A 24251-nucleotide genomic window follows, 5' to 3' on the forward strand; every position below is an offset into this window, starting at 1 on the left:
AAACACAAATAAAGGTCCAAGGAGTCTGTCACTGAAGCATATGGGATTAATAGTTTGAAAAGTCAATGTATTTTTCTTCAGTTCTTCAAATGTGGATAGAAAAATCCTGCCTATAGATCAATGTTAAATTCTTAATCCTGCAGAGACTATTTCCTAATTTATGTGCAAGGCTCAACTCTAACAGTCACATCGGTATATACCGACATATGCTCACAGTAGTATATTCTGCATACTTCAACTGGATTAAATTTAAGGGCTGAAGTGTAAAGGTCCAATGATCAAAAGTCATTCTGTTAAGTCTATTAACCTGGGCACAGAATTTTTAATATATTATGGCAGATGGTACTGGGGTAAAATAAAATTTGGGAGGAAAAAAAGTATTTTGGGAACTGATATCAAGCTGCACTTAGCAAAAATGTCTCTGATTTTCAGTTAACAGCCTGAATGCTTTTTGCTGCCTCATCTTAATCTCTCCTCCACAGATAAGACTAAGTCAGTTACCTGAGACCTCAACTGGAATTACTTACAATTTTTTATAGTCATTCTTCAGATACTGCATTTTGGTAGTACTTAATATTTATTACTACTTCTTTACGCTACTCTTAATTATAGTGATAAATAGAAATTTCCAGKTCCCATAAAAGAAGGAAACATTATAGTATTCATAGGAATGATCAAAGAAGTTTTACTTTAAATTCAAAACTCTGTGACAAAGGATGCCCTAACATAAAAAGAAGCAACATCAAATGACATTGGCAGATGTTGAAACTTTCTCCTGAAAATCTGGAGTAAGGAATGCAAACCTGCCATTCATAGTATTACTGATTTTAGCAGATATTCAAGAAGATATTCAGTGGTTATAAACTCAGGAAAAGGCTAATAGAAAAGACAGGGAATGAAGTACAAATCAGAGCGACTTTATACCATGCACTTCTAGCAGCAGGCTGCAGAAATTGATCTTGCTGTCTCATTTGATTAGGATCAACACTTCTGTCCTATTTATTGTATTTGTACAGCCCATTTCATTCCACTAAGGAGGAGAATTCTAATTTACATAAATCAGTTCTTAAATATACTACCCTGAAAGGGTCAGACTCTCAGAGTCTATAAGCTACTGAATGTASACAACATCTTAGAATTGTATAATCAATTATTCTAATAGAAAAGGYAGAAAAAGGTTTTGTAAAGGTGCATAGAAGGTAGCAGAAAATGAACCTCACTATGAGGTTCAATGTTTATTTTTTGATGAGAGGAAAATGAAGGGAAAAAGAAAAGAAGGAAGGTTGGTTCCACTGAACTCGGGAAAGGTAGAATTGCATACCCTGTTATGGTAAATGGTATATTTGCARATACATTTATCTGTATTATCTAATTTCTTATTGAGAACTAATCCCACAAAACTGTTTTCCTTCGGTCATCGATAACTCTACTGATCAAGTAGACTACAGTCTATTAGAATGTCAAAGTTATTAAAATTATCTCTAGCAGGAATATCAAAATGTGGCCAGTTTTTCTATTTATACCAACCTTACAGAGGACAAAAAAAAAAAAAAAAAAAAAAAAAAAAAAAAAAAAACCTGCTGCTGGGGCTTGTGAGAGGACTAGAGTGGGCTGAGTGTCTCAACTTGTGACTTGAATGTAACTATGCCAGTTTTCCACATGTGAAGATCCGGCCCTGCAGCAGGATGTAGAAAGAGACTGGGCAATTCTTATGACAGGTAGTTATAATTGCAACTAAGCCAGCTAATGTATTATGAAGGGGAACTAATCGTCATGTTTTAGGGAATATTTTGATTGCCTGTGAAGCCTTGAAGACTTGCAGGATTAGTAGAAGAATCAGTCGCAAAAGATACAACAGAGTGACTGGCCTCCACTGGAGCAGGATATTAGTTTATACTACAGCTTGATCTCTTKGCATTCAGCAATACTGCCTTTTTAAACAAAGCACAGGGGAAGTGAGTTTATCAGATAAGAGACCTTGAATCTATAAATTATGTCATATTGAAGAAAAGTGAAAAGTTACATTTCAAAGACATAGTCCTGTGAAGCTCAGGGGAGAATTAAGGACTTCCTGTATGTTTCTGGCTGGACCACCCATTTGGAAAGATAAGCTAACCCTGGAGAAGCTGTAGGACATTATTTCGCACTATGTCAATACTAAGGGTCAGAGGAGCAGGATCTGATCTACAACCCCATCCTGCAGATCCTTGCTGGTGTACTTCCACTGATTTCCATGGAGGCAAGCTGGTCTCACTGAGGAATATGGCAGTGATGAGAAAGGCCTATGAGCCACTGCCTGGGAAAAAGGTAGTCCCTGGATTGCAGAGTCTCATTCACAGCAGAAAACCATGCAGATCAATAGGAACAGTTGAGGGCAGCCGAATGCACTTCCTAGCTTGGGTACCATGGAGCCAGAAAAAAATTCATTGCTATAAAACAGCTGTGCACGTTGGCTTGGATAGCCTGACTTAMCAGGTTCTGCAACCAAAGTGAAAAGAATCCGAATTTTATCATGGTGCAGAATTACGGAAAAAAAWATATTAATAAATTTTTAACAAAGGAAACTGCCAGCACCTTGAGATACCAATTGTGATTAATGATTAGGAGTTTTTTAGGAGATTGGATTGCAACGATTAGGAGATCAGTTTCTCAGTCCCTATTTTTCTATTCCTGCATTTAATGAGTAGCCATTCCTTTTCTACTTCTCTCAGTGCACATTTGAATGCATTGTTATAGTTTCACCTTAATATAGAAGGATTCAGAATAAGAGGTTTCAGGCAATTTCTAGGATAGGTCCCCACTGTGTGGGATGTTCTGGGTGCTAGAACAGCAGGTGTTGTAGCTGTGTCACAGACATTTCATATCCACCTGTATATTGATAACATGCAAACGACAACAATTTCTTGCAATTTCTCTTGCAAGATTATTGCAAGAGAATTATTAAATTCCCTCTTATTAAAGGAGAGCCATSCTCCTGAGCCTGCTCATATGTACCTCGTTCTCTTTCTCAGCAACTCCAGTTGTCTCCTTATCCCCTGCCTTCTCACTGTCCTGTATAAAAARGAAATATGGTCATCTATGGTCATCACATTGCTCATGCTGAGGTTATGGCTGCAGAGGAATTGCTTTAACCAAGCTTAATGGAAGAATGACATGTATGGGATGCAATGAAATGGATGGCTGGCATTAAATGGGATTGCACATTGCAAGCTGTAAGATTCTGACTGCCACTTCTTATCTGCAATAAAARTAGTTATAGGCTAGAAAACAGGAAGTGACCTTTTTTCTTTCCTTAAATCACCATCATCACACTGGAAGTGTTAAGGACACTATTATTTAYTTTTGTTATTAATATTCTCATAATAACACCAGCTTTGAAGAGCTTACTGTTTGTACTTACTTCTCCTTCCATATATGTTGAGCTGCAACTCACTTTAAGAGATTGTTCAAGAAATAATTCACAAAATGAAGTCATTTTTTTGCAGAACTATTTTTTTCTTTAGGCCCAAATTCAGTGCATGTAGAAGGTATCTGACATTTTTTAAAACAAATTAGGCATGTCAAAGGGCTTTTTAAAAAAAAAAAATATCAGATGCCCATTTAGGTTTTTAACAGATCACATGTGCTAAACAGTATTCACCACACAGTACCTTCTACAGCATAAACAGCATCTAACATTAGGGCTCTCTTTACAGAAAAGTAAAAATTGTACCAGTTCCAAGCTTTGGAAATCAGAAAAAGTCTCTATTATTCCTCAGGCTTTTAGGGACAGTTGTGCCCGTGCTGCTTTCCAAATCTACTGCATCATTTATGGATTTAGACAGCGAGTCCAACCACACCTTGAATTTGCATTCAATTTTGACTGTTTCTCTGGCTTGCTTATAATATTTAGTTCAAGAAAACATCAAAACAGCTAACATTGTGCTCCAGTTTGGAAAAGTGTGAAGTACTACTTTTTCTGTTCACATTTGACTCCCTGTAGCCATATATCATTTCTAAAGATGTTATTCCASGGGAAAACAAAATCAAACCCCTATTTTAGGCATATATTTTGCAAGTAATTTTTGAGCCTGTTCTGCAAATATAGTTGAAAAAGGTTTTTCAAAGAGCTGTAAGGATGAATGTGGGCTGTGCAAACTTGTGTGGTGGTTTAGAAGACATGCAGTATGGATAATTTTTAGAAATCAGAAATTAATTATGAGATCATCTGTGTTCWGGCTCCAACTAACCTTTCTCACACCTTTAATTGTCACTCCGAAAAATCTACAAGCTTCAGTTAATATAGTTTTATGCTCCTTTTTTAATAAAAGGATGCTGAGTTGTATTGGAACTTCATATCACTCATGTTTCTTCTAATCTAATCTTCTGGTATTCCCTGCAGTCACATCATAAGCCCTAAACACGTCCAGATGCCAGGGCAAGGCAGTTGCTGACAGCAGGTTACTATGGAAACCTCTCACTGCTCTATCCTGTAAAAATTACAGTGTTACATAACTTTTGTTTCTAATGATTTATTCTTCTTTATAGCTGCCAATCCTCTGCTGTGGAGCCCTTATTTTTATAGCAAGTTTGAAGAAGTGAGTGCGTAGAGGGTCTTAAAAGAGAGAAGCAAACATTAGCTGCATAACACAATTACATCCTGTTCAGGAGATGCACAAAAACACCCACAGAAGATTTTTTTTTCAGAAGAGGTAAACAAAAATGCTTTTATATTCCATAAAAGATATACACATTCAACTGCATTTCCATATGTAAACATTTCCTATGTTTCTACTAGAAAAAAGTGCTGAATTTCTGCCATCAGCTGTATTTCTGGGTCAATATGCCTTYGGAAGGGAGCATCATTCTGTACTTCACAAGAACATGCCAGATCCAGCCCTACTCTTAGTAGTAATCCATTAGTATTCTGTGCTAAGAAGCCCCTCAGTGAGGTTCACAGTAGTAGTCTGGGCCTCTGTATAGTTTTTTTGTTTTGTTTTTAAATGTAAAGATGCACAGTTCTGGTGGGAAAGGGAAAGTCAGTAGTTTTCCTCAATTAATGACAAATCTCACACACTAGTYAAGTTAGAAGCATTACTCCTTCAATTAGTCAGAAATTAGTATTTTGTGGATGGTGAAGGTTTATAAGAAGCATGATAATACAGACTGTGCCATTTAAGGCACGAAAGATTTAGTAAGATAATAACTAAAATATAAAGTGACTGAAGTAACATTAGTTCCCTCAACGAGTAAATTCTGTTTCTGCAGACTTTAGTAGAACAGCACTATTTTGTACCAGTTGAAGATCTGTCTGACTTCTCTCCCATCAGTTAACTGCTCTTTGGTATCTGTCCATTTTCCTGCTCTCTCAGGTTCCATGTTCAGCCATTTGTGTACAATGAACTGTACCTACAGTGGGATTCAGCCATAATTAGATACCCTCAATCATGAAAGCTGTTTCTTGGCCTCTGCTGTACTTGTTCAGTGCCTGCAAGGAGATGCAGCTCCATATATGTTTATGTACAGCTTTGAACACTGCAGTATTCAGSTGAGTGTCTGTCTGCTCTAATGAGAACAACAGCACGAGGTGTCAGAATATCAGGCGTCAAAAGGAAAGCAGAGAAAGGCKCTCTCAGAACTAACAAGCGTAACGTGAGTCAAAAAGCTGATCTCTGAACAGCACTATGAACTCCAGGCCTTACATCCCACATGTAAGAGAATAAGAAATGGAAAAATTGTATAACCTCTCRCTTTAATATACTGTGCGCTTGTCATCTTTCTCCTCAACTTCTCTCTGTTCTAGAGAATACTGTTAGGTGGCATATCTGACATTCTCCTGTGAATGCAGCAGGACAGGCACACTGGTTCAGCAGCATCTACCAAAAAAGCTCCAAAACGACTCAACGAGGCTTCAAGATTTGGCTGAAGTTTCAGTGTGAAAGGGGTGAAGGGATCTTATTACCTGAAAAAGCAAATCATTAARTCATTAACGCACTATATTCTTCAGACTATATCCTTTGCATTTGACAGCTGCCTTTGGGGTGGTTATGGAACCAGGGAAAATAAATTATTTCTGTGTTCAGAAGTCCATTCAATGAGGATTAATCAGGGCTAACATCAGCTCTGCTAGAGCTATCAGGGTACAGAACAAATGACTGTTCTGCTCCTTCAGTTGCCAAACATGTTGTTATCCACAAAAAGAAAAAAAAATAGAAAAAGTGTCCACTTGTGCCAGCTTCTAATAAAAASTTTTATTTGTTCCATTTTGATATTTGAGACCTGAACGACCAATATACAAACATACAATAGTATCCTGTGCAGCAATTAATGATGAGCTCTTGCAATGAAGTCCTGCCAATATGGTAGGCAATAATGAGCTATGAAAAAGCAAGTAGCTTTCACAAAACTCTCATCCAAAACTCTCACAGTAGAAAAAGTAAGTATTGTCTACTGGGTCGTTTATTCCTTGTTTAAGAGAAATTCCTGCCAGAAAATTTACCGCAAGTCTCCTATAATACCCCAATGCATTTCATAAATTTTCTCATTTAATGTGATTTAACAGAAAATATGCCAAAGAAAAATTAAACTCACTGCTGACACTACAAACAATAAAATACCTAAACCCACAGAAGATTCCCAGTGGGAAAATACCAACCAGTATTTTACAAATCCACTTTTTAAGCAGACCCTCACTTATAAACAGAGGCAGATCTGCTGATGAGAAATTACATGTTTCCATATTGTTTCCTTAGTTTTGGTCATATTTACTCAACTTTCATCATATTTATCATCAATATTAATACTCAAAACTCCTCTTTGCAACAGCTACTGGAAAGCACTTCCTTAAATAAAACCTGCTGATCCTCAAGACCAAATTGAGAATGATGATTTCAGGCATTTTTAAAATCACCACTCTCAACTTACTTTCCCAGAACTCTCCATCCTGCCTCCTCTCCCTCTTTCCTTCTCTCCCCATCTCTGTTCCTACTTTAAAAGTAACAACAACAACCACCACACTTATCTAATCAAAATCRTTCAACTTACATTTACTGTCTATGATCTTTCCGCGGGACTGCTACTATATTGCCTATCTCTTAAGCTATATTTCTTTCTCTCTTTCCCAGTAATTCTGCAATTCTTTGTCTCAACTAGACCACCTTCTGACAGATCATGAACTAAGAACTCCAGAGTGACATTCAGGCAGCAAAATGGATTATCTGGAAAGGTCATGTTAGTCAACTCCTTAAAGAGCAGTACTGCAGCAACAGCCCATCATTTAATTAGCACTTAAGACATGCAATAGATTTTATGACTTTTATCTTAGGATAAAAAGGAGCTGTCTTCTATTTAGTAAAGTAGCATATTTTTATTTATGAAATCCTTACATTAAAAAGAAAGTAAACCATTTAGAAAGAACTTTTTAAGATTAATTATTTTTCTTCTCTGCATTATATCTTGTCATTCAGTCACTTGAAGAGGAAAGCTCCAGACTAATCACAAATTATTACTGTAACTTTGATCAACTCAAAAGAAAACAAAGAGAAGAGGAAGAGCTGGGTCTCCACAGAGAATGGCTGCCTTAGTTTGGGTGTGTGAGTGTGTAAGAGGATGATCCTGAAATTACTTGCTCCACTGTACCTGCTCCAGTGTACCATGGAACTGAATAAAAAGAGAATGAAAAACTTGAATACCTAAAAGGAAGGGTTGGACAGAGACAGGGAGTATCCTTCTTTTTCCCCTAAGTCCTCCAGAAAAGTCATCCAGCCCTGTCCTCCTTCCTTTCCATAAAAGATTTTTTCCCCCTCTCAGTGAGATGAGACCAACGGAAGAATGATAATTAGGCAGGTGCTGTGGCTAAACCTGCCTTTCCATATCCTTTCCACTGGATAAATTTTTCTTAATCCCATGGTACAGACCCCTGGAACCTGACACCTTGGATTGACACCACCCAGGCAAACTCATCTRTCTGTATGAACTGGCTGCATGTACGGCAGGTGTCCAGTATTGACATTCTATCTCCAGAACAATTTTCATAACATATCAGTGTTTCATCTTTTCTATAGGAAGAGCAATTCACTGTCAACTGAAACAATGATGAATTAAATAACTTGGTATGATTATGTTCAGACTATTAGTGTAAACYGCACTTTCAGTTTGTGCAGATTTGAGGTGGTAATGTATGTCTCGGAGTATAAAGGATACAGTAATCAGAATGAGCCCTGTGTACATTTTTAGGTAATATAACTGAATTTGACTTYTTTGAAAGAGTGAATTTTTATGTAGTCAGAGTGCAGTAACCACCCAGAACAGCTATTTACTTTTTTTCTCCAGAAGATTAAAAACAGAACTAATCCATCTCCTATTAATAGGAAACATCAGAGAGGAAGCAACCTCCTGGGTCACAACATCCAATCTGTTGTCACAGAAACTGGATCATATAAACCCACTCATGATCAGCACTTTGAAACCTSTTCAGGTTTTGTCCCTATTACTTCAAAATGGAAGATGTGCCAAAATTCGATGGCTGTAATGGGGAAAAGCATTCCAGTTTCCAGAGCACATGTATTTCTGAAACACTGAGCATATGGGGATGCTCTCATTCCAACACTTTTCTTAAGCTTATATAGTTATTTTTCACTCTGCTTTTCATCCCACCAATGAGTGTGTAGACAGCACCAATCAGCAGTTGTTTGGTGAGACAAGTTGACTTCCTCCCACCTCCTCTCACTAGGTAAGGTCTCCCACTAGTAGCACTGCTCTGCTCTTGCTTCATTCAAGTGAGTCKTTAATTAAACTACATTTGTACTTCAGAACCCTGCACACCAACATTAACACTTCCTTCCTCCTCCTGCAAACAGCTCGTTTAGTATTACTTGTGCGTGCAACATCACCAGCAGATAATCTGCCTTTGACTGGCAGGTAGTCCTTTACCATACTACCTACTTCCAACTACTTGCAGGTCCTCCCCTCCGTTCTGCTTCTGTGCCATCCTAATGCTACCCTTCAATATTAATAACGCTACTCAAGCAGTAGTCTTTGCAAAAATGGCAGCAGCAGTCTTGAAGTGTACGAACCATTACCATTCATAAAAATGTTGAACAAGATCAGCTCCAGCAACAGACACATGCTATGCTACTGTAGCTGCACACCTGACAACCCTTCTTCTGATGCACTGCTGCATCCACAGCTGCTAATGACTGATTTTCTTCAGCTACTCCGCATTTGCTACAGCCCACTTCATTGTTTCCCATATGGCACTGTTTCACATGCTTTACTGAAAAATTCCCACCTTTATGAAAAGGAGGGTATCATTATCCCTACTTAATAGATTGATACAGGGAGACTYGCCTAAGGCCAAAGGAAGGTTCAGTTAGGAGAACCTTGTTCCACTGGGAACATGTACTGTGAAGTGTGSTCAGCTGCCAAAAGCAGAGCTATAAAACATCCACTGACTTCAGAGGCAGAGGAACTGACCCAGGAAACAAATCTTTCCTCTGTCTAGTTTTACACAACAGTGTTTAGGATCATTCCTCAGATTCATGATTCAGTAAAGCAAACTTTTGGGAAAATGAAATAATATGGATTTGTTTTACTCATTCTTGGAATGAATGATTGCCCTTTTCTGCAACCAGGGGATGCCTTTGAGGACATCACCTCAAGTTCCCCAGAAGGTGCATTCTGAAGAATGCTCGTAATGGCCACAAKCTGAAGCACAAGAAGTTCCGTCTCCAGGTGAGGAGCAACTTCTTTACTGTTAGGGTGACAGAGCAGTGGAACAGGCTGCCCAGGGAGGTTGTGGAGTCTCCTACTCTGGAGGTCTTCAAAACCCRCCTGGATGCCACCCTGTGCCACATGCTCTAGGTGTGCCTGCTTGAGCAGGAAGGTTGGACTAGATGATCTGTAGAGGTCCCTTCCAACCTTAAATATTCTGTGAATCTGTAACTGTTTAAAGAGCAGGAGCTGCACAACTTCATATTTAGTTGGCTTCATGGGAGATCACTACCACCTGAGATTTTGTCCAGCAACTCCYGTTCAGATTCTAACAGCAACAAACACTTGGATTTTGGTGTCAAGGAAAACACAAGGTGTTGACACTGACATGATTGGACCAGGAACCTACAAACAGTGATTCATTTTTCTTTTAAGGTTTCTTAGYCTGTAGGTGTCACCCATCTTTAGGACCTTGTGACTGTAGTAAGAAGAGGATGGATAAAAAGAGTATTCATTGGGATACCCATTGTCAGAAAAGGCTTCTAGTCAGAAAAACACACAAACAAACAAACAAGACAACTCCTTCCCTTCTATGTTCTGGTAGAGCCTGTCACTTCTTTTTCCCCTCACTCTTTCCTGAATGCTGACATCTCAATATCTTCACATTGGTGCTTTAGATTTCCCTCCTCAGCCAGAAAATGGGCTCTAAAACCATGAGACTTGTAGACATTTACATTACAGTCATGTTTTGCTGATATTTTCATGCCCAAGCAAGGACCATAAAAGATGTGCAGTGGTTTRATGCTTACAGCTCAGCCTCAAATGAGGAAAACAGATAAACAAACAAAAGCACGCTAATAAGGTCATTTATAAATGGCATCAATTCTTTGTCTTTCTGAAGTTTGTCTGGAATCAAACAAAAAGTTCAACAGTCATTCAGCTGAACTTCAGTCCAAAATGCCAGACACTTAAGAGGAATGACATTTTAGGGTTGAGAAGAGCATGCATGCTGCAAAGGCATGCTCTGACACAGCTGGGTGCTGGGGATACCAGCCGGGCAGATGGTGAAGAATGGAAAGGATGGCTGAAATGCAGCAGGCACAGTCACCATGGTGAAAGGTGGCTCAGATGASGCCCAGGAGCACATGAAGAACCGGTCACTCACCACAGCCTGCTCTGCTGGCTCAGCGGGCTCAGCAGGGATGGCCTCCTTTTCGATAACGGCCTCCTTTTCGGGAACGGCAGCAGCAGGGGTTTCCTCAGCCTTGGGTTCCCCAGGTGGAGCTTCTTCGGCCTCAGTCTTTTGTTTTATTGGTTTTCAAGTAGACAGTGGAAAAATCATTGAAAAGTAAAGGAGGGGAATGGGAACTTTGTCCGTGACAGTGCTGYTTCACTCACAGCTGCCACACGACAGGCTCAGTCCTACTGTACTCTGCTGGGAAGAGGACAGCAGTGCTTGGCCTCACACCATCCCATTAATGCTTATAAAGAATGCTTTCTTCCACCAAGTGCTTTGTGTAATCYGAGCCATTCCTTTCCTCCCTCACTTGCAACGAATGAAAGTTTTACTGAGTTACAGACACTATTCAGTAATGGCAAAGCCAGGAGCTGAAACTGGCTCTTGTGTGCCCCTCTCCAAGACTCTTTATGGAGTTTAAAATTATGGAATATTCCTTACTTCAGTCAGTTTTCTGAGAAAATGGCCCCTCTTCAAGTGAAGGTAGAAAACAAATACCATAGACCCTTTCTTTAACATACACATGGGCAACCACTGGCTGCTTGGATTCCTGCAGTGTGAAAATCATCCCAGATTTTACCAACATGCATTCTCTCTTSAATTCTCAATTACCTACCAAGCATCCATTTACCAGTCACACTAATGGAATTTCTACCCTGTTAAATTCTGGCCTATGCTCATTTTTAGCCAGAGGATCTACCGGACATCAGCCTGCAACAATTTTAGTTCTGTAGCAAAGTAGCTCAAGTAGAGCACAAGTGGAATCTCCAACGTGGAGATGGGATCTCTCTGCATCACCGTGCAACGACCTACACACAGGAGGCTACAGGCTGAACTCAGCACTCCCATTTATAAAGACGGTTGTCTCAACTAAACAATCCCAATAGATCAAATTCCCATGGAAAAAAATGTTCAGCATAAGATGAAACTCAAAAGCTACTTAATTGCTTARCATTTAATAACATGCAGCTGGCTGTAAGGTCTCCTGCGATAAAGAGACCCATAAAATTCTCAAAGATATTAAAATCTTTCCCTTGCCAGTATTTTTCAGGAAATTTTCATAGCATTTCACTTCTTACATATTCTTGAAGACTGTTTTTTAATGAGGTACACAGAAGTTTGACTAAGCAAGGCCTTCAGGATTTGACACAATATCAAGAAACATTCATTAGCTGGTAACATGCTGTGCATAACCTCTCTGTCTAATGTATTAATACAAGCTCTAGAGAATTTCACCGAAATAAGAAATCTAAAACAGAATTATCCCAAGTAAGATGACTAATGAGATTTTTGAAGTTGAATTCTGGGAGAAACTTTTAGAGTTAGAAATACAGACTTCTCTTTCTCTCTGTGCTTTGCTTGAGAAAGACTTTTTCATTGAAAAAGAGACTTGTACAACTAAAATGGACCCACTCACTCACCAGATCTTTCAGATGAAGATTTTGCAAGTAAGAGAATAGCAACACATACAAGGATCAAACATCTTTGCACAAAGTAAAAACATTACTTTTTTTGTAGGACATGTAAAAATGAAGCAAAAAATACAACTTACCAAAGTTTCTGTCACATTCTCTTTTGATTGCACTGTAAACAGAGAGGTATCCTAGACATAAAAATGAAAAACAATGAGGCAAAAATATTTGAGATGGAGTTTTTATAGGAGATTACCAAAGACATAGTTTTCCATGACTTACTTAGGCAAACCATCAATAACTTCTCATAAATTAAACTACCTCTATGCTACTTTCACATCATTTGCATTCTAGGCTTTTCCTTGGATATTACCTATATTGGCAAGTTATTGTGGTACAAAAATTTTATCTGTACTAAGTAGGTACAAATGTGGAAAAATACATTTTGAACATCTTAATCATCCAAAACTATTTTATCAGAAAACATTGATGGGTAAAATCCTATCCACACTGAAGTCGGTCAGTGTCAACTTTTGATTTCCSTGGCGCAAACACTTTGTCCTAATGACTAAGGGTGGGAGCCTCGCACCTCAACCCAATCTTTTTGGATTCTTTACTGGTTTAAAAGGGCTCAAGCAACATGAATTACTACTAAAAGGCTCATTTCTAGCTTAATATTAGCACTTTTTTGCATGCTTTTTGAGAAACAGTGTACAGGGTACGCTGTAGATAAGCCAATCTGGAAAGCTGCTGGAACTTAAAGAAGACCCCGACAATCCACAGCCCTGCATTTTTGACAGCACAATTAATGATCTTCGATCGTATCACCCCTGCAGCACCTTACAGGGAGTCTCATCATCCCCATAGCAGTTAACAAATAATTTAGGTGTAACTATCAGATTAAAATGTATTTTAAGTGAAAATAGAGGTACAGAAAGAAATGAGTTTTATGTAACACACATAGTTACTGGAAGTGTGTAAGACGGAGGAAGTCATGATTTACAGTATTTGGGAACTGAGAAAAAAATCACAAAAGGATGTAATAAAAAAGCTAAAATAGCAAAAATTTAATCCCACCTTAGGCAGTGAGAGATTTGCTATTAAATTCAGCAATGCCATAAGTATCAAGAGTATTAGCATCATTCTAGCACATTAGTAACCATTTTAGAGAGCAGACAGGGCTTAGAGTTGTCTTGGTATAACATTATTGTGAAGCTAGTCAGCAGAACATATTTCTGGAAATTGTACAGCCAGTCCTAATCTATTTCTAACAGCACAGAAAAAACTCTCAAAACATGTTCATTTCTTACCTGTGCAAATCCATTAAATGCTGTGCTGGATGCCTAAGTAGAAGCAAAGATCAGAACAAATTATCATTTGTTCACTAAACCCAAACATGAGTCAAAGTGCTTTTATTTGCAAAATAAAAATAGACCAAACATTTTCAAAATAACTAAAAATAAAAAAGAAGGGCAAGGCAGCAAGAAATTTGACGACAGAGCTATTTGATAACAGGTTTCATAGACTCAAAAAAAAAAAAACCACATAAAAACAAAAAGCAGGCTGACTTTGGAATTTCATAAAAAAAGGACTCTAGGTGCATTTAAAATTATACAGATAAACAAGTTGTGAGGCACTATATGCCTTCACAGCTCAAAGTTCAATACCTTTTTAAATGTATCTTTGTCAGCCTGCTTCATTGCATGGCTGAAGTGCACTACATTTTGAACAGCTGCATGACATTTTTCAGAAAAGAGTAGCAAGGGTTGAGAAGGGCTAGTGGGAAACATAAAYGGATTGTTTTTAAACAACAAGGTTACACATGGCCTAAGGAATTCTTTGTCTAGACTAGGCTACACACTGGGGTAGGTACCTCTTCTTTATCAGCCTCAACTTCCTGGTACAATAATCCATATCTCCGGTTAGCAATTTCATCTTCAGATAAATCTGAGTTGTTGGTCTCATTGTCCTTAGGACTAGTTGAACTCTCGGTGCTAGCATTTCTGGAATTTCCCATTTGAAAGAGAACCAAGGGTCTAGCTACTTCCTTGCTCAGTCCAGAATTGCTAGTGCTTGCCTGCTCCCCAGGGGAGCCTTGTTTGACTGCTGCCTCCTGACTTTTATCGCTTGTGCTTACACCTGTTTCTCCCCAACTATTATCAGTCCCTCCCAGGTCCTGCGTGGACCATTTATCACTAATGCCTAACCAAACATTTTCCATGTTACCTTCCTCAGAGTCTGGCTGCTTGGGGAAAAAAGGCCAATTATCCAATCCATTAGCTTGGCCACCTGACTGATTAGAAAAACCCCAGCAATCATTAGTGACTGTTGGATCCCAGTTTGCCAGCCAAGGGTCTGTTTCCAAGGCTTCGGGAACAGCAGTGTTACTAGGATGTTCTTCAGCAACTGCTGCTTCTGCTGCCCTATCTACCATTTGATCTTCTCTGTGTCCCAGGCCAGAATCATCACAAGGTTCATGACCAGCATCAGCTGTATTGGGCAGGAATGCCCCTTCTTTCTCAGCAGCTGGTTGACACTCAGCAGTAGCACTGCCGTTTTGGAAGAAGTTGATACTATTGTCTTCAGTTCCTTTACCAGGCTCTTCTGCACTGAATAATTCAGCATCACACAGAATGTTCCCGGTATCTGTAGAGTACTTTTCTGTGTGGTCAGTTACCTCTAAGTCAACACGTCCAGTCATGCTTATACTTTCCATGGAGGTACTGCCTCCAGTAGCATTACCAGGTCGGTCTAAGCCATCTTCAAATGTCCTTTCACGGTCCTGATCCCAGATACCCAAGATTTTCTCAGGTTCAGTGCCAGGGGTTTCTGTAGTTGTACAGTTGTTCACTATTGCTTTATCCTCATCTTCCAACCTTGTGCTCAGCAATGGTGTTTCTCCATCTGTCTCCTCAATGACATTTATATCTTTGAATTCTKTTTCCCCAGCATTTTCTAGGTTGTCCCAGCTAGTTGTCCCAACTTCCCCATCATTATTTTCTGCAGTGCATACAATTTCTGCCTGTGTACCTACTAAAATTTCATCAATTGGCTTTGCTAAAACCTTATGAAGTTCCGCCTCTCTGTTCTCTTTAATTTCACAACCTGTCTCTTCCAGCTCCTCTGTACCTTCTACATCGTTGTAGTTAACAGCTCTGGTCTCTACCTTTTCACTTGGCTTGGCACCTGTCCATATAGACTCTTCTTCCTCCTGCTCTTCCTCTGGCTTTTGCACTTCACATGGGAGAGATTCATCCAGCAAGCTATGACTTCCCATGGTGGGTGTTTCAAAACTGGTTATGGTCTCTAAAGGCTGATCAGTTGCAACATCTTCCCATGGGATATTTTTAAGATCCAAATTGGCTTCCAGTGAAGTCCTCTGGTCTCCGCTTACAGAAGCTGACCCCGGAGCAACGTCCTCCTGCTCACCTACAGCAGGCCAAACACTAACAGGCAGAGTATCAGTGGATTCGCTTGAGAATTGCTCTGCCCCAGGGAAAAGCAAAGAGCTGCCTGCAGTAATTTCCTGGCTGACACTGGGTGTGCTAACATCAAGGCCCCAGTTGAGTGAACCTAKATCAGTTTGGGATCTGTTAATATCTTCTGATGACCCACTGTTTGGGGTTTCCTCCATGACCAGGTTACACAGGGAAAGACTTTTTGCAGAATCAGGCTTTGAGCAGACAGAAAAGCAAAGAAAAAACACAAGATGAAAAAGATAAAGGCGGACTTGATGAGAAAACACAAAATATATATTTCATTAGAGCAATTTTAATTTAAAGAATGAAAGTGACTAAATACAGCAGTTTTAGAAAAAGCTATGTGATCTGCAATGTTAGGAGAAAGCAGATTGCAATCTAAAAGAGCAGCATGAATAGACAACGCAAAAAAACTATATATTATATCACATTAACTCAAGCATGTCTCTAAAGTGGTTGTAATTTTGAGGGGAAGTTTGCTTACCGGCTGCACCAATTCACTGCTTGTCTGTATGGAAGAAAGACATTCATATACAACAAAGAAAATAATTTGATGCTTTTTTGTTATGGCAATTATCAGTTCATAATTACCAGTTCTCTGCCTAGCAGTGATTATTGAATTGGTGTGGGGAAGGACTATAGGTCTCCAGACTGCCACTGAACACTAATCACAGTCCAGTGAATTTAAACCACACTTCCAGCCACTGGATTATATTAGAAAATAAGTTTTACATGCACTGAAAATTACGACGCTTTGCTTTCCTCTAAAAGCCCCTGAGATGTTTAGCACAGGTACCCTATTAGACCTCAGCAGAAAAGAGGAATTGCTCTGGGAGACTGAAGAAGAAAGGAAGCAACCCAAGTGGCGTTGGGCCTTACTTCTGTTTATGCTAAGGCRCAGATTCTTCACTCAGGCCTTTAGCACACAGCCTTTGCAGCATGCAGAGGCATTTACACCCAGGTAGAGAAAGGCCCAAGCTCACAAAGCCAACTATCTATACCAACAGTCTGAAGAAATGCAAATGCCACAAGACAGATCAACAAATAAACTAGGCCCAAATTACTAGTAAGATATATTAGTTAAGAACTATGAATTCAAAACGTTTTTTTTTTCTGGGTTATATTATTCTTTAATTACAGAGCAGGTAAAGCCAGCTATCACTGTGACAGAAAGCCAAAATAAAGCTCACAAAAATGAACTATTTTCTTCTTGCAGAGCATTTTATCTAATTCAACACTAGGAGATAGAAGGAAGGATTCCTGGAGTTTCCTTCAGCAACAGCTAATTTGATAAATAATCCAGATCAGTGTATGGCCATTATTAAAAGAACAAGTTTAATTCTTTCTTCACTCCTGGATTCTGTGAAATATGTTCATTGGGTTAAAATCCTGAGGAATTACATCTTCAAATTATTAAAACAGGTGACTTACATGTAGGACTACCCTACGACAGATAACAGAGATATGCAAATAAAAACAGGAAAAACAGCTATAGTGATTGTGAATCTTATTAGGCTAAAGTACTGACATCATTTATGTTTGTAGGCCAAAAAACAACAATTCTGTTGTTTCTGAAGAATCCTAGATGGTTTCATCTACTTTAAAGTATTTGTCATGATCTGTAAAGTCCTGGATTCTGGGGAAAGGATTATAAAAATGACTTTAGGGGATTTCAAAATCAGAGGCACATAAACACCCCAAATTACAAAGTGTCAGGCTTACCGTCCATAGATCCCATGGCAATGTCTGAAAAATAAGGGAAGGAAAAAGCATTCAGAAAAATACTGTTTGCATATCACATATTCAGTATGCTACGTAACTGTGTACATTAACTAGCAGAGATATAAGCTTATTTATCTGCATACTTAAATATATTTTCTGTATATGTGTGGGTGTGTATGTATCTGTATCTGCACATATCTGTAGAATATACTTTTTAGCTAAACAGGATGGGCAGTATGTTATGGATTGGTATCTCCTACTGCAGAGTAGTTGCTCTTTTCCAGTGAATTCCTACCATCAAGTACTAGACTAAAGATGGGATTCTGAGCTAGTGACTCTGAATATCTTTCAGTGGATGCAGGCATGACGGCCTGTGTAAGCTACAGGTCAAGCTTTTCAGTGAGCTTAACAAAATGATCCAGTTATCCACTGAGAACAATAAATGGGTTTTCTCACAAGTCTGATACCAGAAAAGAAAATTATATGTTTTTAGGGAAACAAAACAAGAAAGTTGACCAGTGTTTTCAATTTCTTGCCAGCCTGTTAATTAGAAATGTTGGTAGCCTCAAAGCAGAAGAACTGAATGGACAGATGAAAGAAAAAAGCTGCCATCAGTTCTAAGTAAATAGTCCACAAGAGAAGGACTTTCCTGGTTTGTTTCAAAAGTTCTCTGGGATGCTTTATAATATATCTACTTTGTTCACTCCTAGGTCCAAGTCAATAGAAAATWAAAAGACAAGACATTATAAAAATAAATTTGGAACTTCTTGAAATATTTGCCAATGTTAAATGTGATATCTAATTCATATTTTCCTAAATGAAGATATGGCTGCATTTAGCTTCTTTTATTGCCTGTATTTTACAAAGCACAGAATGGCTTCCAAAGCCACTTCTGCTTTTTTTAATAAAAGACAAAAATAGTAATTCCATACTCAAAATTACAGTAAATCAACACCCACACCTAAATCTCAGTTACATTTTCTTTAATTCTAGGTATATTTTTTTTCCATAGATGTATTTCCACTCAAATGTACCTGCCTATTCTACCATAACTGTGTTAGCTGAACATAAAAGCTCTAAGAAAAAAGTGTAGGTCTCTTCTTATAGCCCTTTCTAATGCAAATTGTAATAGTCCTACTGACTTCAGTGCAAAGAGTGATGCCTTTGAGTACCCAGGAAAAGGAACACTTGTGCAAAGATACCTACTCTTATCTTCAATTCACTACTTCAGCATGGTTTGCTGGGGGAAAAAAGTCATGACTGAGGCTAAAAAAATACATATACACATTCAGAAAATGCATTAAAGCTCTGTTCTTAATCTCCTTGTAAAGTAGCACAAGACTCTGAATATGGAGATAATAAATTTCATCCCATCTGTGCTCCCATAGCAATGACCCTGTCACATCCAGTGACACAGAAAGCCTCACTGCAGGGCTATGTTCTCTTCTTTGGAAAGCATAGTGCTCTGACTCATCCATGCACAAGACTCATCTTTTATATATATACACACACACACACACATATATATATATACACACACAAAAACATACATACATATGTATGTATGGAAAAAAAAGAGAAAAGAGATAGAAGGCATTCAGTAAATGCATTGTATGCACCTAGATGAAAACATATGCATGATGTATTTTCTGCATTGAATTGCATTCTGTGTTTCATTGTACAGTTGAATCAAAACCAGTTATTTTTCACTAAAGGAGTAAATCATTCCACAATCTGTGTATTAGGCTATCAGGGCACACACATGCTGCCTCATGAAAGTTAAAAGCCTTTGGTTTAACTATCCCATTGCTCTAATCAGGGTTATTACAAGACAACCTGAATGAGTAGCATTAGCAAACTCACAGCTAGCATTTTCTGTCAAGGCTGAATGACAAAGGATTATTTTCTATTTTCTTTCTTCTTCACAGGGAGCAAGAAAAAGAACAATAAAGATGCAGAAAGCCTCTACTATAATTAAGCACTCCTTTGATGAAACCACAATAAGAAAACGCTGTTAATGTTTGAGTGGTAACACTGCGTAACCCATTAGAGATCACTACAGATCTCATTACATAACTAGACCCATACAGCGAAGAGAAAATTAATTAACTGGGAAAGATCAGCAGAGAATCAGGACTGACTCAGCCTTAAAGCTTTGTGTCTGCCCACTCTTTTCCCAGTGCTTCATTCCTGAAGAGATGATTGGACCTTTCATATCTCTCAGTATAAACTAGRTTAGGGATAGCCATAAGGATAACAGGTTGCAGGAAGCGAATATTTTTCGTTTGTCAGAGTGCAGTGGAGACTTCCAGCTCTGCTGGCCAGGGAAACTCCCCTACCACACTGTCAGCTCTAGGGGCACTGAGAATGAATTCTGCATTTTAAAATAGCAGGTTCCCTGAGGCAAGCCACAGAAAATCAGCAACTCTCTTATTGGCCTCTATTTTCTTCTCTGTACTSCTGAGAGAAACTAGCATGGGAAATAGTTTCATAGAATGAAAAAATCCTTTAACACATCATCCTACAAGGAAACATGYTATTTCATTCTCTCATTTTCCTTGAAAACAGGTTTTAAAATGATTGATGAGAGCAAAACCACTTGTATCACATCCCCTGCTTGGTACAGAAATTCCATCATGGCTGGCTCAATACGACCTAGGTCTCCTGAGGCCTCTTTCCAGACATCAGGAGTCAAAGCTTTGTCTGAAAAAAATGTCATGAATCCAGTTTTGGAGGATTATGATGTCAATACTAAAAGCTACATTAAAGACGGAAAATAATCATACRCCAAAGTCAAGGCCAAGGTACTAGAAACCATTTTCATTGAATGAACATTTCATTCTACCACCTGACTATTTCATTCCCTTGCCGTCCATCATCCAGGAACACAGGGTTACTGAAGGTGAAAGATGTTGCAGGAATGGCTGAGAAGAGCTGCTCAGCAAGATCAAGCTACATAAGACAAACCTTTGCTAGTAAACACAGAAAGTTGCATTCATATGTTTATCTATCTACCACAAGGTAAAGAAATACCTGAGACATGGGTGAATGAGTTACTCCTGTTGACACCACTTCTGGCTTGAAAGGGTCAAAGTCCAAATCTAGCAAAGATTCCTCTTTCTTAGCTTCAGGAACTTCATTCTGGGAGAAGAGAAGATTTTGAACATTAGCCTCTTAAAAWTAACCCTGGGCAACCAAAAAATTAAGAGGCAAAAGAAAACTAAAAATTACATTCCAGATTTTCAGGCTGCAGTGCAGCTTCAATTTTTTTTTTTTTTATGAGCTAATATTCCATGATGCTTTTGATTTCTGCATAGTGCATCTCTGTCTTTTCAGACTAAACAAACTGGAGCCCTCTTGAAAGAGCGTGGAGTGTTCACTGTCTGACTGTAAAGGTCCTTTCCATGTACGTTGAGTAGGATACCCAAATCAAAAGCTGCAGAACTGGTATTCAAAGCCCACACATTCTAGTAAGTGAATCTCCCCTTAACACAAACATTTGTAAAAATTCCATAAATCCAGTTGAGTTAAATTTCAATTCTGAATAACATTCACATTAATGATGCCCTTAGTACTAATCCTTAGGAAACAGCTTATGTAACTAAATCAATCTTGCTACCTTTATCCATTCTTGCAAAACCAGATTACATGTTGCATCTTCTTTTTTTTTTTTTTTTTAATTTGCAATTAATGAATTAGTCAAAGTCACTGAGGTCACTATAGTTGTTTTAGTTCTACAGGTTGTGGGTCATTCTCTCTGTAAATCAACATGAASAAATAATTAGCATGTCTCAACACAAAAGGCCATTTTTCACTGATTTAACAACTGTAGCTGAGATTTAATTATCACTAATAAATATTCTAGGGTAGCATCTTAGTTTTGGCAGCAAGGCTAGCACTCCCARTTGTTCAATGTTATTAAACAGTGAGCGAAACTCTTGTTTATGGATGTATATGTGGCTAATAAAATATTAATTAGCAGCATTATTAATTAGCATTAGGAGTTTAGACTGGAAATAGTACCATGGGAGTGATTTGTACATATATTCACCTATAATCTTCCATAAGAATGGTAACACAGGGTCAGACCACACAGCCCAACTTCCTCTCCCTGACCATGGCCAAACAGGATGCCAGGGAAAGGCTAGAAGAACMGGGCCAGCATAAAAATAGCAAATTAAGAGCTGATATAATAATAGTAGAAAGGCTGAGGTTTTAAAGACACTAAAGAGCATAAACTTTCTGAGTTGGTGTTACTATTAATACTGGGAATAAAGRAAAGTTGGTAGCATTTCATGTGACATGGAGTTCAGCTGGGGAACTCATTGCCATCGGGTAACATGAGCACAATAGTTTTACATGTGCTTAGGGACACATGAGAAGAGAGAGAGGGGAAAAAAAGAAATTCATATAGAAGAAGTAAATGGAGAAATACTAAGTGCACAGAAACCACGTTCAGCAATCCCCTGAGCTGCAAATGGCTGAAGGCTTGAGACCATATGAGGAAGGGGTACAAGGAACATCAGCTGTGGTTCTCCAGTTTTATATTCTCCCCTTGGCTTCTGTTTTTGGTCTTCAATGGCAATTGGATAGACAAATAATTAGTCTGAACCCCACTAAATCTATTCTTACAATCACACATTTTTTAAAAGTCAGAAAACAAAAGAGCTTCCTCACTAGTAAACCAAAACTATTTTCATTGAGATTTCTACCATGCCATTCATCTCAGGCATTTAGATTTTATCACATATTCCCCTGAGCACTGGCACTCATACAGCCATATCGCTTGAAGAAATAACATGGCATTAGCCAATATGTAATCAGAAATTGATGGAGATGGAAAAGACAGTTATTTTTCACTGAAATTTTGGAACGAATCTATTATTTATGAGGACTGAAAATAATAAWAATAGGAGGCTCACTTAAGCCCTGCAAGATGACAACTCAAGTACCTGTTTTGATAGGGCATTGATTACTGACTGCAGACATGTGCTGTTACCACAGACTAAACTGAACACTTGTTATAATTCTAGGAACAAAACACCAAGAAAAGATACAGTGTAAGTACAGATATCTCTATCAAGTGAGATGAAGATTTAGGAAAAAACAGGAATCTCGGGAAATCTGTTAATAAGGACCAGGCTGTTGCAGGGATGCTGACTGACCAGCCCGTGTTCATCCCTCCACAGCGTGACAAAGCATGAAGAAATGCTGCATTTGAAGGGGGCTACCATGGCAGAAACAAGGCTGTATCTCTCAAGCACACTTACGCTCAAGGAAAAGAGAAGGTGCAAGAAACTTCTATGCTCCTTATGGGGCTGGCATAGCTGCCAGTCCCTCTCTGTGAGCAGTCAGATTTAAAACAGCTCTGGGAAACACAGGCTGTGTGAATATCCACATTTTGTAATGTCCTCTCAACACTGCAGCATAACAATGACATGCGAGGGTTGCAATGAGGAAGGACAGGAAAAGGTAATATAGCAAGAACAGTCATTTCTAAACGACTTTTCTCTTCTGGCCTCATAGATACCATGTTTTAGATCTTTTACTTAGCCAGAATGAACCACTCTTAAAAAATAAATAAAATGGGAATGAAAGTTGCTTTGTTTAATCTGTTCTTAGCAGGTACAGTCTATTTGCTTCCTATGTTCAAGAAGGGAAAAGGAAGTGGTTGCCTGTTCATAATCCTGTCTGAGGCCTGGGATTAAAGCAGTGCAACACTACTTATCAGTCTGCTAGTTTTATGCCTCTGGAAGTGAGGTTAATGCCAGGGACACCAGCACAATCAGAGGGCTCTGCAAGCTGGAGAGTTTCCTCCTGACCACCGAGCCAACGCTGATGCCACGTGCCCAAGAGGGAGCAACGTATCCGTGTTTCCTATGGTTTCCATGCTGCACATTTTCAGTAATAGTTATCTTAGAGAAGGCTATAAAGCCCACTATAGCACGTTATYTGTTTATGCTTTTATGTACTCCAGGGTCTCAGACACAGTTACATTACAGTAACAGCATGGGCTTTGTGGAAGGAGAAAGGCAGATCGTTCATTAGAAGGTCCTCAGGGAACAATTTAGGCCACTCTCAGATTATTCCTTGACTGGGGAGGAGAGTGAGATGTWAATCACCCACTGAGATAACCTTTTGTTTCAGGGAGAAGGGAAGGGTTTCAGTTTTCAAGAGCATGCCCACCTTTATGATGCCAGTATGTTTTTAAATCCACCTCTTGCAAAAAGGCTGCAAAGATTCACAAAACACAGCTTACACTCATTTTGAGCCCCATGACAGTATCAGCTCTTATTAGAAAAGCAAATTGGTGTAATTTCTGCTTGCCCAGCTAGACTGTTACATTAGTTGGGTGTAACATTTAGTACAGGGGACCACAACTAGCGTGGGTTGCTCTGTCTCTTACCACTGATTTCAGAGGTCACATTGCCAGAGGAATAACTCCTACAAAGCCATGGTGCAGTGATGGAGCTGACCCRAAATCCCCCTTCTGCGAGGTCTTGACAATGTGTGCAGGCTCACTATGGGAGCTGCCTAGTGGAGTTTCATTTATTAATTGGACAGCGACTTAACTGGAAGCAAAACATTTTATCCCAAAGGGAAATAGGGTAATATTGTTTTCTCCTCTCTACAAGAAAACAAACCACCACACATGCTAGTTCTATGAGATAATTTGAGGTTTCATTGCCGTGCCTACAACCTCTTGTGTTG

At 38.9% G+C, this 24251-nt stretch overlaps 1 protein-coding gene across 3 annotated transcripts in view; it reads right to left on the reverse strand.

Annotated features, from left to right (window-relative positions):
• AMPH (amphiphysin) overlaps nt 1–24251 on the reverse strand; it is a 101791-nt gene that overhangs the window by 7267 nt on the left and 70273 nt on the right. For 2 of the 3 annotated variants that reach the window (XM_026040817.1, XM_026040818.1), the window contains exons 12-18: nt 20574–20681; nt 17541–17564; nt 16303–16326; nt 13650–13682; nt 12480–12530; nt 10856–10990; nt 2995–3051 (exon numbers count right to left, since the gene is read on the reverse strand). In XM_026040817.1, coding sequence (XP_025896602.1) covers nt 2995–3051; nt 10856–10990; nt 12480–12530; nt 13650–13682; nt 16303–16326; nt 17541–17564; nt 20574–20681 — 432 coding nt within the window. The remainder of the gene's footprint in view (nt 1–2994; nt 3052–10855; nt 10991–12479; nt 12531–13649; nt 13683–16302; nt 16327–17540; nt 17565–20573; nt 20682–24251) is intronic. The other variant, XM_026040819.1, reaches the window with a different exon arrangement.

The sequence above is a fragment of the Nothoprocta perdicaria genome, unplaced genomic scaffold (genome assembly GCF_003342845.1).
Source record: "Nothoprocta perdicaria isolate Ctin4 unplaced genomic scaffold, notPer1 scaffold_269, whole genome shotgun sequence".
Taxonomy (NCBI): domain Eukaryota; kingdom Metazoa; phylum Chordata; class Aves; order Tinamiformes; family Tinamidae; genus Nothoprocta; species Nothoprocta perdicaria.